At 42.7% G+C, this 12,507-nt stretch overlaps 1 protein-coding gene across 7 annotated transcripts in view; it reads right to left on the bottom strand.

Moving 5' to 3' along the window:
* Nucleotides 1-21: 21 nt before the first annotated feature.
* Nucleotides 22-12,507, bottom strand: part of sulf2b (sulfatase 2b) — a 71,929-nt gene continuing 59,443 nt past the window's right edge. For 3 of the 7 annotated variants that reach the window (XM_063884870.1, XM_063884871.1, XM_063884872.1), the window contains 13 exons: nt 11,480-11,536; nt 10,705-10,834; nt 9,030-9,276; nt 7,806-8,001; nt 7,010-7,106; nt 6,723-6,817; nt 6,583-6,642; nt 5,292-5,461; nt 4,921-5,063; nt 4,646-4,769; nt 4,420-4,456; nt 4,060-4,116; nt 22-3,248 (listed from right to left, as the gene is read on the bottom strand). In XM_063884870.1, the coding sequence (XP_063740940.1) occupies nt 3,218-3,248; nt 4,060-4,116; nt 4,420-4,456; nt 4,646-4,769; nt 4,921-5,063; nt 5,292-5,461; nt 6,583-6,642; nt 6,723-6,817; nt 7,010-7,106; nt 7,806-8,001; nt 9,030-9,276; nt 10,705-10,834; nt 11,480-11,536 (1,444 nt within the window). In that variant the 3' untranslated portion in view covers nt 22-3,217. The remainder of the gene's footprint in view (nt 3,249-4,059; nt 4,117-4,419; nt 4,457-4,645; nt 4,770-4,920; nt 5,064-5,291; nt 5,462-6,582; nt 6,643-6,722; nt 6,818-7,009; nt 7,107-7,805; nt 8,002-9,029; nt 9,277-10,704; nt 10,835-11,479; nt 11,537-12,507) is intronic. The other 4 variants (XM_063884873.1, XM_063884879.1, XM_063884886.1 and 1 more) reach the window with 4 other exon arrangements.

Below are 12,507 nucleotides of genomic sequence, written 5' to 3'. Positions count from 1 at the left end.
ACACTTAGAGCAGTAAATAGGTACATTTTGGCATTCGACACTTTATTCACAAACTAAAACCAATCACTGTATCCAGGTCAGTGGTGACTGTACAGGTGTGTTAGATCAGGATTAACTGGCTGTACATCGTGTGTCGTCGCTTCACCATGAACCCTTTCATCGGTCCATTCGTCCCTCCATCCTCCAATCAAAGTGCTCAGCAGTTTGTCCTTCAGTGTGTGTGTGTGTGTGTGTGTGTGTGTGTGTGTGTGTGTGTGTGTGTGTGTGTGTGTGTGTGTGTGTGTGTGTGTGTGTGTGTGTGTGTGTGTGTGTGTGTGTGAGAGTGAGAGAGAGAGAGAGTACACTTCAGAACCAGGACTCTGATCTGGATTTTCTCAGCTGGTCCAGAACGTTTTTTCTAGTGCGCGTCTTTAGAAAACACACCTAAACATTTACAAATACATTCAAAACACAACCAGGGAATTTTTTTTCCTAGATAGTTGTTAGACACCAAATAGCACCGCAGAGCAAATACTATGATCATTTGGGGTTAAAATTTAAAAAGAAATCTCTATCGACGGCAGACTGGCTGCACTCACACAGGAAGTGGAAATCACCCGGGAACACTTTTACACTGTTAGGATGAAAATAACATAATGAACATTTCTATAGCGCAGTGTTTCCTATTGCTGAGATCAAAAACATGGCGTCAAAATACGATATATGATGTAATAAAAGTCAGATTCTGCTGTATATGCACATCTAGGGAGGAAACTCAGTGATCAAACAGACTTAAATTCATTATAGATGACAGGAACAGACCAGATGCTGAACAGAAAAGGTTCAAAACCCACTAGTCGCTGTATTTTCATCAATGAATGAACACTTGTGCACATTCATTAAAGCCCAGTATGTCAGGGAGTCCCTAAAGTCACAGGTTTGTGTATTTAATCCCCTCATTTTCACAATTCATACCCAAACAACCACCCTTCACACCTTAATGTGAGCACTTAACACAATATAAACTACATTAAACCAACATATTTATCCCCTTAAACTGACTAATGTGTATTAAATACTAAATCATGGTCAATTCTTTTCCACACAGAAGCTACTTATCAACTCCAAAATAATCCAACGTGACATTTAGTAATCAGTCATTTGAGGGCAGAAAATACACAAGGAACAGTATCTGTCTCCTGGTTGGTCGATACAACGGCCAATCAGAGAAGCTGCTTCAGATCACATGCTGATACCAAAACCCAACTAAATTGTATCCCCCAGTGCACCTTTCATCTACCTGCAGACAGAAAACCCCAGTGTGTTTCTGACCCCCAGGGATTTATGAAAAGACCATAAAGAATCTGGACACACCTTCTCGCTCTGCTGAAAGGCATTCTGGGAAATGTAGTCACAAACAAAGGCAGCGGTAAGCAAGAGTGGCGCAAAAATAATACAACATTCTACCACATAATGCAAAGGATGTAACAGTGTAAGAGAGTCTGAGAGGTGACTTCTGATGACTTCATATTCAAGTTTTTAACATTCTGAAATCACCAGATCTGTGCAAAAAAATTGAAATCTTAAATCTCATGTTCACGTCTTGTGGGAATCCAGACGTGTTATATTTTTACATTTTCGTATAAGTTACAGGTCCTAATCTTTTAAACTCTGGGTGTGAGGGCGGAAAAAACGTGACAGCAAATGACAACTCTGAGGTTAAAACCAGCTGACAGGAAGTGAATGGACGGTAATGTTTGAAGGGTAATATGGGTAGAAAAAAGGAAATGGTAACACCCAACTACACAGACTTCTCATGGTGGCAGCTATATTAGAAGCTCCATAAAACAAGCCCTCGATGACATCACCATGTAGTGTCACGAGACATCAAGAGATTTCATCCTGTTTTTTAATCCTTGTTCGTTTCTGCGATTTTTAATCCCAAATGTTCTCGTTCGGTCGTTTTTCTTCAGGGCTGCCCTGTTGCATCATGGGTACTGTAGTCAGTCACCGCAGTTAACGCAACTGGAGCTCTGTCGTCGGAGATGGCCGCCGGTCACCATGGTAACACGGTAACGCTCAAGTTAGTGGAAGAAAAAATAAAGAAGTAAAAAATGAAGTCAGCAGAGAGGTCTCAGTGTTCGACCGGGAAGTCTGTCTGCTTTCTGAGAGTTAAGTAACGATAACAACAAGACTGGTCCTTTAATGTCTTTAAAGACGGGGAGAATCACTAAATATGGACAAGTCAAACAAATATGGCCGCTGGGAGGTCATCGGACAAGGAGGAGGAGGAGGAGGAGGAGGAGGAGGAGGAGGAGGAGGAGGAGGAAGTTTGGAGTTTTATAAACTCTGTTTCTTACTTATATAAGTTTTGGACTGAGTTATACTCAGGCTAGTCACTTTTTAGACTGAACTATGGGAAAAAACCTCGGACCAAAATACTTTAAAGTTAGATAGCAGATTAATATTTGTCAAGTAATTTCAACCTCAAATTATTGTTGAGAAAAAACAACTGATATTGATTTTTTAAAAGTCTATATCGTGGATACCGAGCTGAAGTGCACAAAACATGAATTGAGTTTCTTTACGGCTAGCAAACAAGCTAACAGCAGGTTTAATGCACACAATACCAGAGCAAAATGTAGAAATAATTAAACCTTTTTTATTAACTAACTTCAAATGCCTTAAATTGTATTTTTCCTGAAAAAAGTGGGCCTTTTATAACATGTTTTCAATATAAATCTGGAATTTTCCTGAAGCACGTCTTTATATCTTGTAGGAATAAAGAAATCTCTGCAATGGAATCTGGAAAAACCTGAGACCAAATGGTTTGATTCAGAAACTAGAAAAATGTTCACTGATCCGGCACAATTCTTTCAACTATTTTTAAGAAAATAAGACTCAAAGGAATGAATGACCTCTTAAGGAGAACACTGTTGCTAGGGGAGAATATTTACAAAAGCTGTCACTACCAAGATGTCCTCCTCGTCTCCTCTTCCTCTTCCTCCTCCTCCTCCCCCCTTAGCAGCCCCCACAGAGAAGTAGAGGAGAAAGAGGAGGAAGGATCAACTGATGAAGAGAGTTTTGTCCCAGCGATTCCCTGAGCAGCAGGGTGGGAGGGCAGAGTGATGTCACAGAGATGGCAGAAGCTGATTGGCTGACGGGTGAAACGGAGGCGTGGTTGTTGACTGAAGGCGTTGCCTCGACGACCACGCCCTGCTCCGACCAATCAGGGGGCTCAGCCCTTCCAGCCGTCCCAGATAGGACCTCTGCATCGACACAGGAAGGTGTTAGGTTGGATCAGAGTAAAGTGTGTGTGTGTGTGTGTGTGTGTGTGTGTGTGTGTGTGTGTGTGTGTGTGTGTGTGTGTGTGTGTGTGTGTGTGTGTGTGTGTGTGTGTGTGTGTGTGTGTGTGAGAGAGGTACAGTCAGCAGACAGACAACTGAGGGAGAGCATGTAGTAGCAGCAGAATAAGCAGTGTATTCATCATCAAGCATAACGTTTTCTTCCTAACGTCTATGGTACCGCATCATGTTTTCTGAAATCAGAGGGCTCTTCACACACTACTTTATTTATCACTTTAAAAACACCTTTCTTCTATAAATCAGCTTATAGCACAAAGTACAGCAAAGGCAGATTTGAATGTCTTTACTTTTGTAAAGTAATTGTCATACACGTGAACTATGATCCTCTGTACATTTGATAGCAATATCCTTCCATGGAACAACTGTTAGCTTGGTAAAAACAGACTTATTGAAATCTGTTTCAGTAAATTAACCATGAGAACAATATACGTTAAAAATGTATGTTTGCTTATTTGAAACTGATACACCTGCAGGGTTTTTGCAATTTGCAATAAGTTTCATGGATAAAGCATCAGCTAAATAAGACATTATGTAATATACTGTATGTAACAGACAGACAGACAGACAGACAGACAGACAGACAGACAGACAGACAGACAGACAGACAGACAGACAGACAGACAGACAGACAGACAGACAGACGTGCAGTAAGCAGACAGTAAGCAGGAAGCAGGCAAGACGATCTACAAAGAGGAAGACGAGGAGGAAGACTCACAGGGTTCGGGACGATGGAGATTTCTTGATTTTCGGCCACTTCTTCCTCTCAAACATCCTGATGCAACAAACACACACCGTGTTACACACACACGCACGCAGACACAACACACACACACACACACACACACACACACACACACACACACACACTCACACACACACACACACACACACTTTCTCTCTTTGCCCCACCACCAGCAGCCATCAGTTCCAACAGGAAATCATGCAGCATTCAGAGCAGGAAAACACAGTGTGAGTGTGTGTGTGTGTGTGTGTGTGTGTGTGTGTGTGTGTGTGTGTGTGTGTGTGTGTGTGTGTGTGTGTGTGTGTGTGTGTGTGTGTGTGTGTGTGTGTTTACCTGTAGTCATCAAAGCTGCCAAGGTCCCTCCCTCCTGCTGAAGAGAGACTCTGATTGGTTAGTGAGCAGAGGTTTTGTTTTGTCCCCATGTCATCAGATGGACTAAACAGTGAATGCTGGTTGTTACATCTTACATTTCAGCAGCACATTTATCAGTGTGTGTGTGTGTGTATGTGTGTGTGTGTGTGTGTGTGTGTGTGTGTGTGTGTGTGTGTGTGTAACATACCTGGCTCCATTGAGCGCGTGCGGGGGTTGCACTGCTTGTGTCCTCGGCAGCCTCTTAGCTCCATCAGCTGCACGTGAAGATTGTTGAGGACGGTCCGGTCCAAAGAGCTGACGGCGTTTATCAACTGGAGACAAAGAGCGAGAAAACAGAGGGTCGACCAATCACATTAGAGCTAGCCAGCTGACCAATCAGAGGGGCTCTGGTTTCAGAGAGAGTGTGAAAAGAGGCAGTATATGTGTGTGTGTGTGTGTGTGTGTGTGTGTGTTTGTGTGTACCTGGTAGGGGTCCGTGTTGAGGTCAAAGTACTCCAGGAAGCCGGTGGCAAACTCACAGAACAGGAAGTTGTGTGTCTCGTTGATCGTCCTCAGACACCAGTAGGTGTTGTTGTTGGCGCTGGTGCAGGCGCAGAATGAACCCACTGTGACACACACACACACACACACACACACACACACACACACACACACACACACACACACACACACACACACACACACACACACACACACACACACTTAGACATCACACAGTACACTACACCTCTTGAAAAACAGAATATAAAATGTACCATAAATATTTATCTTGCCCTGTAGAAAAAAGTGTGTGTGTGTGTGTGTGTGTGTGTGTGTGTGTGTGTGTGTCGTACATGTCCAGAAGGGAGCGGTGTGCCAGTGCTGGTTGTCGTGTGTGAAGCAGGTGAGTCCGGGCATCGAACACGTGTCGTTGTTCCTGATCCTCTTGATCATCTTCCTCATCTTCTTCCTCCTCTTCTGCTCCTTCAGAAGCCACGCCTTCTTGTCCCGACCCCCGCCCTTCCTGCACACACACATAAAAAACATACACAGGTTATACACACATTAATCACACACACACGTTATCAGCAAATGTATAGGAGAGATAACTGTCAAATGTTTTTACACAAACAAGCACTACAGGCAGGAGGAACAATTACACTTCGGACGTTTTGGGGGAAACTGTCCAAGATATTTTCATGCCGAGGTATTGACACACAAAAGATGATATGGAGAAAAACTGACCCACTTTTTACTTTGTTAATAAATCACCACCCAAAGTTTTGGACCACTGCAGTAATATATATATATATATATATAGCACAATTTGTTTGTATGAAATAAAAAGACAGACTTGGAGCCAATCCTGGATTACTACGTGACAGCAGTCTTCAAACACGTTTCTGTTCTCCGACATTTCCAGTCGAACAGCTGCTGCACGCACAGTATTAGAAATTTCGGCCTTCAAAATAAAAGTGTGAGTTTTTTCAGTGATTATATTTTTTTTCCACTTATAACTGCGACCCACTCAAAATGGGTCCGCGACCCACCAGCTGAGAACCACTGCTTTAGACTATTGTGTCTCTTGAATTGAAAATCAACATTTGTAATTTAAAACACATTGAAAAATCTCAGGTGTAAAATTTGAAATTAAATTGGTAACTCAAGATTCAGACTTTTGTATCACACATTATATGAGGTTATATCAGCTGTCCCAGACCAGAACAGACCCGGTCCAACTTGAAATTAAGGATCGAGTCAAGACCGTTTGTAATTGTCACACATATGTACACAGCACTGCGCTCACAGTGAAATTGGGCGTAAACTAATGGGTAAAATTGAAGATTTATTGGAGGAAAAAAAGGGGATAAATGTTCAGATGGTCAAGGGTTCGATCCCAAGCCCCTTCAGGCAACATGATGAAGTGTCCTTGGAAAGATACTGAACCCCAAATGGTTCCCATGTCAGTCGCTATGGAAAAAAGAGTAGACTAAAGGACATGTGATGGACTGTACTGGGAATGCACCAGTCCACAATTTACACACAATCTTCTGGGACCTACAGACAGAGCTGGTAAACATCAGTCTAATGTTCAGAGAGTCCGATCTTCTCTGTCTGCTTCTTTACTGAACGTTGGAGTCTCACCTGAAGGGGTGCCCGCCACCTCCTCTGAACCTCAGCTTATTCTTCAGTTTGGACTTAAACCTGAAAAACATACACGTTAACACCTGCTGTGACGACAAGCGGGAGCATTATTCTGTGTGTGTGCATTTGATCCCACTTACAGATACTTATTGCAGTCGCACTTCAGCGGCCGGGCCTTCTTCAGGTGACCTCTGACCTCTCGCAGGTTCTTTATCTTCGTCTGCAGCGTCTCAATCTAAAGGATAAAGTAACAGTGAGTTAAACTACAGCTGTAAAATCCTCACTTTATATTCTTACAGTGTGCTATTAGGTCCTGTACTTTAGTCAAATGTTCAATGCACTTGTAACAGAGTATTTAAACTGTGTTGTAATGGTACATTTACTTGAGTAAAGGGTATGAGTACTCTCTCCGCAGGTAGTGTGTTACCTCGTGGTCGATGTGCAGCTTGTGGTCCTTCCAGGCCTGCAGAGACTGATACACTCCAGTATCACACTTCACTGTGGCGTTAGGCAGAATGAAACATCTGCAAAAACAAAAAGAGGAATACTATATCAACCAGGTGAGGAATACACACAAAGAACAGCAACATAACAGCAGCTGACCGAGCTGAACACACAGTTTTGTCCTGGAGAACAAGCTGAGCTATCAAAGGCTGGTGATTCTCATTAGTCAGGATTAAACACTCACATTAATCTTAATTCCAACAAATGGAAATGTGCCTAATTTAGTTTAGATCGACACATAAACTGTGTAGGAACAGGAATAAATTCAGGGAACACTTCATAGGAATTAATGACAGGGTCCTAAAGACACAGAGATCCATATTTCTTCTGGTAATGAAGGATGCAAATACTTTCGAGGCTGATTACAGAACTTTAAAAGTGTGGAGACGGCTACGAAAATGCAAGTATAGCTTCTATGTCGGGTAAACGTTTAATTTTAAAGGTCTATGGTTTCTCAATCATTTCTTACAATGCTTCTCTTAAAAAACTATATTCTGGTATATTTCTAACAAAAATAAAGTACAAATACCAGCATTGAAGTTTGGTTTAATGGGTTGAATTTTAAATGAGTGGTCTTGAAAGAGCTGTACCATTTAAAAAAAACAACAAACATCTAAAGATATTCTAGATTTTTGAGAGGCAAGTGTTTGACCTCAGTATTCCTGGTTCCCTACCAATGTCACGTCTGGATTAGCTAAAGTTATGCTAAACACACTCACCTGTGTGTGACTTTGTGTGAGTTGGGCAGAGAGACGCCGTTGGGATCTCCCCCCATGCCGCTGAACTCGTCCTCGTCTCCGATTGGCTGAGGCCAGTCGTCCCCGCCCACCATGCTGTCGTTGCCGGGGTAACTGTTCGTCAAGGACACGGAGCGGCTGTAACGGTTCCTGGAGTAACTCTTCAGGGCTTTGAACTCTGAAACACACGCAGAGTATAGTTTATATTTAAATACTATTACCTGGGATTACCATTGAATGTATGTGGCTTTATTTTCCATGAATCTTGGGAGTAAAAGGAGGCAGAACTTTTAAAAAAAAGGCTTCTTCATGAAACCGCAAAAATCTGCAGGACCAGAGAGATGCTGCAGTTCTGATCTCAAACACTAGAGGTCAGCCTCACACCAGGACACCAGGTGAGCTTACTAAAACCACACTGGTAGAAACACTGCTTAAACATACGAGTTTGATTTCCATGTAATCACTCAGACATATTTAAATAATTAGGAGCATATTCTGAACGAGAGAGGACCCATCTGACTGGCTGGCACTGAGATTCCATTTGTGTTTATCCACAAGATGTAATGAGAATTAAACTGGAAGAAACACTATGATGTTATTATGAAGTAATCATGGAAAAACAAGCTTCGACCCTAACGAAGGAAACACACCAAAGTTTAATCACTTTTTTTCTTGTTTCTGGCGGAGAAAATGATTGGTAATAAAGGTATACATGTGATGGGAGTCACAGGACTATGTTTAACTGATTAGCAGCAGGATCAATCTGGCTGCCATTGCTGACGAAAGCCTGTTATTTGGCTGAAGTTTGCTGCTATTGTTGTGCTTAAATTAAACTAAATCTTTAAGACGAGTCTCTTAACTGCAGAGTATTTACAAGTTAAGCCTTTTGAATATAGGAGCTGTCAGGTATCCCCAGTTGTAAAACTCCCAGGCAAATAGCTGCATGCATAACGAATCAAAGCATGTATGCCCTGTCTGCTGCCAAGAAAGCCAGATGGATTCCCGATCCTGCAAAAGTTTCAGCCAACTCCATCCCCTCTATCTCGATCTTGAATAAAGGTACTCTTTCGCCCAAAACTATATAAAAAAATCTGCTAAAATTCTGTCTGCACATCACAATTCATCAGGTGTTTCTGGCTCAATGACCACTTAGTGAGAGTTCCTGGGTCTCTGCCGTCCCCTGCTGGATCAAACACCAACACTCACTCTTCTTGGAGAAGAAGGGCTTCTTGTTGAACGGCCTCATCATGGAGGGTCTGAGGCTCGGAGGTCGGAGGTCGCTGAGGTCGCAGTCGCAGTCTTCAGAGTTACGTCTGTACTTCTGAGACTTGATGCTCAGAGGACGCTGACGGCCGAAGATCTTCGCTGCTCCTCCTCCTCCGCCTACTCCGCCTTCGTTCTTACATTTGAAGAGGCGCAGTTTACCTGTGGTGTCTTCCACACACTGCCACTTCTACACACACACACACACACACACAGAAAATATGTTGTAAGAAGAGACATGATTGTGCAAGTAGAATGCAAGAATAGGAAAAAAAAAAAGGTTTTTGGGGCTGTTTTTATTCTCATCCTGCAGCTGTTTGTTACTACTACACGCACACACACACACACACACACACACACACACACACACACACACACACACACACACACACACACACACACACACACACACACACACACACACACACACACACACACACACACACACACACACACACACACACACACACACACACACAAACTCTTGATTCCCTTCACGTCGGTGCTCTTTGATTCTGCAGCTCCCGGTCCATTGTGTGGTTCTCCTGCTCATTACAGCTCTTATTTGTCCGTCTGGTTTCTACAGATCTGGTTTTCGTCTCTCTGACAGAAGTCGCTCTCTCTTCCACTCGCTGTCTTTCAAGTCTTTTGTGTGTTTATACCGGCGGTAGCCATCGTAGCTTTCCTGTGTTTACGCCAAAAAAGCTCTTTATGTCGTGAGTGTTCTGGTCAGGAAAATCTCAGCTGCATTTCGACACTTTACACATCAGAGAAGATCGCAAGACTAAAATATAGAGTATGGATAGGGAGGGATAGAGTTCATAAGGACAAAGTATTCAGGTGTGAAGGAATATGAGTAATTGATAGTACCAGGAGTAGCAACCGCTGAGGAAAGACATTTGATTAGGAGGAAGTTCATGGATAGAGAGATGGATGGATGGATGGATGGAGATAGATGGATGGATGGATGGATGGATGGATGGATGGATGGATGGATGGATGGATGGATGGATGGATGGATGGATGGATGGATGGATGGATGGATGGATGGATGGATGGATGGATGGATGGATGGATGGATGGATGGATGGATGGATGGATGGATGGATGGATGGATGGATGGATGGATGGATGGATGGATGGATGGATGGATGGATGGATGGATGGATGGATGGATGGATGGATGGATGGATGGATGGATGGATGGATGGATGGATGGATGGATGGATGGATGGATGGATGGATGGATGGATGGATGGATGGATGGATGGATGGATGGATGGATGGATGGATGGATGGATGGATGGATGGATGGATGGATGGATGGATGGATGGATGGATGGATGGATGGATGGATGGATGGATGGATGGATGGATCAGGAGTAAAGTAATAACTTGTGGTGTGAAATAACGGTTCTGGAAATAAAATGATTGGCAGTAATATTAATGGAATCAAGAGTGAAGAGACGGCATATCCAGTTGAGTAATGGGATGATGAGAAGTGCTCTGGGATGCGGGGTGAGGAGAGGAAGATAGGGATGAAGGAAGTGAAGGATCCGGAGTAAAGAAGTAAAGCAGTAGGGTCCGGCGTAGAAAACAAACTGTATTGTCTGAGTACCTGTCCGGTCTGCTGGCAGGGCGTCTGGTACTCGGCTCGCTGACAGAGGTCTTTCACTCGCTGGTGTTTGGGCAGGAAGTTCTCCTCCTGAGACACCTCCTTTCCCTCCACCAGCATGTGCAGTAGCTTCCTGTTAACACACACACACACACACAGCCAGGTCTCTTACACCATTGTTTTCTAAATAAAAACTGTATCAAACATCTAAAATAAGATGCACGCTGTACAGTCTCAGTGTTTGAGCATGACGCATCAGTTGTTTGAGCAGCAGGGATACAGCTGTGTGAGCAGATGTGAGACTTACATTATGTATTTTATTACTCATGTTCAGGAGAAACACTTTATTGATCCCTAAGGGGAGTTGTGTGCCGTTAAAATAGATGGTAATGTGTGTTTTAGTCTTCAATTCAAGAGGAGGACACACACTCTGTTGAAAGTCAAATAAAGAGTAAGGAAAACTTCCTGTTTTACCGTCCTGTTTACGAGGACATAAGGGATGTCACCTTCATTTATGTTGACATTTTTGGCTAGAAAACTATTAAGTTGTGTTTCAGGAAAGGATTTTTGCATAGCAGATTTATCTTTAGAGTTCTGGAGACGAAGCAGAATATTCAGTTTATGTTCGAGCGATAAAATAACCTGCGATACTGAATAGAAATGACATTTTTAGAAGCTGAAACTGTCCTTTTGTTGTCTTCTTAACCCATGAGTGTTAGGCAGTTTGTATACATGCCAGAAAATAAGTAATATAATCAATAATGAGAGATGTATTTACCCTCTCTCCACCAGAAACGAGTCTCTCCACAGCTTCGGCTTCTTGTTCACTTGAAACCTGCAGAAGAAGAAAACAACGGTAAAGGTTTAGACATCATTTCTGTCTTTTCAAGTAGAAATGAAGGCTCCCAACCCTCCTTCATCCTCTCTTTATTAGGAGGTTCTCTTTTAGTCCAGGAAACACTAAAGGGAAACATCCACCAGTTTCAGAGGCGCTAAATGTGGCCGCTGATGTCATGTCACACAATTCAACTCCAGTTTGATGAAAGATTCACTGCGGCTCCTCTTAGTGCCTCGTGCTCTGAGGAGAGCTTTAATTAAACACATTTATATTATATTCATAACACACTCTGTTCCCCTCTGTAAGTTCCTTCATCTGGTTTCTATTCTGGGATGTTTGTAACTTTAACTTTTCAGGAATAATATTTTGATTTTTCCTGCTGCAGTTTAAAGAACAAGTGGAAACGACTGCAGGACTTTTTCCAGTCACGGAGAAGGAACAGACAGTCCAACAAAGCATTACACGAAGGCATCTAAAAAGTAGTTAATTAAAGGACAATGTGAGGCACAATTTCCCAAAAGATGCATGCTGAATGACTCAAATTTTCTGCAGAATTTTTCAGTTTTTAAGGATAATTCACAGCATCCAAAACTCCAGATCTGATTGTCATCAGAGGTTTTATAAACGTTGAGAAATGGCTAACAATGAGTCATTTCTGGTCTCTATTTTGTATAAACTTTGTCTGAAAGTAGAGCTTCTGTCTCTGTGTCCTCGGGGGTTTATTCCTCTGTTCTTCTCGGAGGACGAGGAGGAAGCAGGAACAGATGCTGCACAGTTCCTCCGTATTCTTGAGAGATCGCATAGAGCCGATTCAAAGCGTGTTCAAACACAGACTTCACACACGGCAGAACTGAGTGTACGCTGAATAAAGACTTAAATTAGGAGACCTGGCTCTGTAGACGTTTTTAAATCAACAGGATGAAAGTCACGAGCAGCCTGGATCTGGATAAACTTTAAGGAGATTTTCT

This window comes from Eleginops maclovinus, chromosome 1, assembly GCF_036324505.1.
Source record: "Eleginops maclovinus isolate JMC-PN-2008 ecotype Puerto Natales chromosome 1, JC_Emac_rtc_rv5, whole genome shotgun sequence".
In the NCBI taxonomy this organism is placed as follows: domain Eukaryota; kingdom Metazoa; phylum Chordata; class Actinopteri; order Perciformes; family Eleginopidae; genus Eleginops; species Eleginops maclovinus.
Note: the sequence above shows the minus strand (reverse complement) of the source record. Positions and strands in the feature narration are given on the sequence as shown.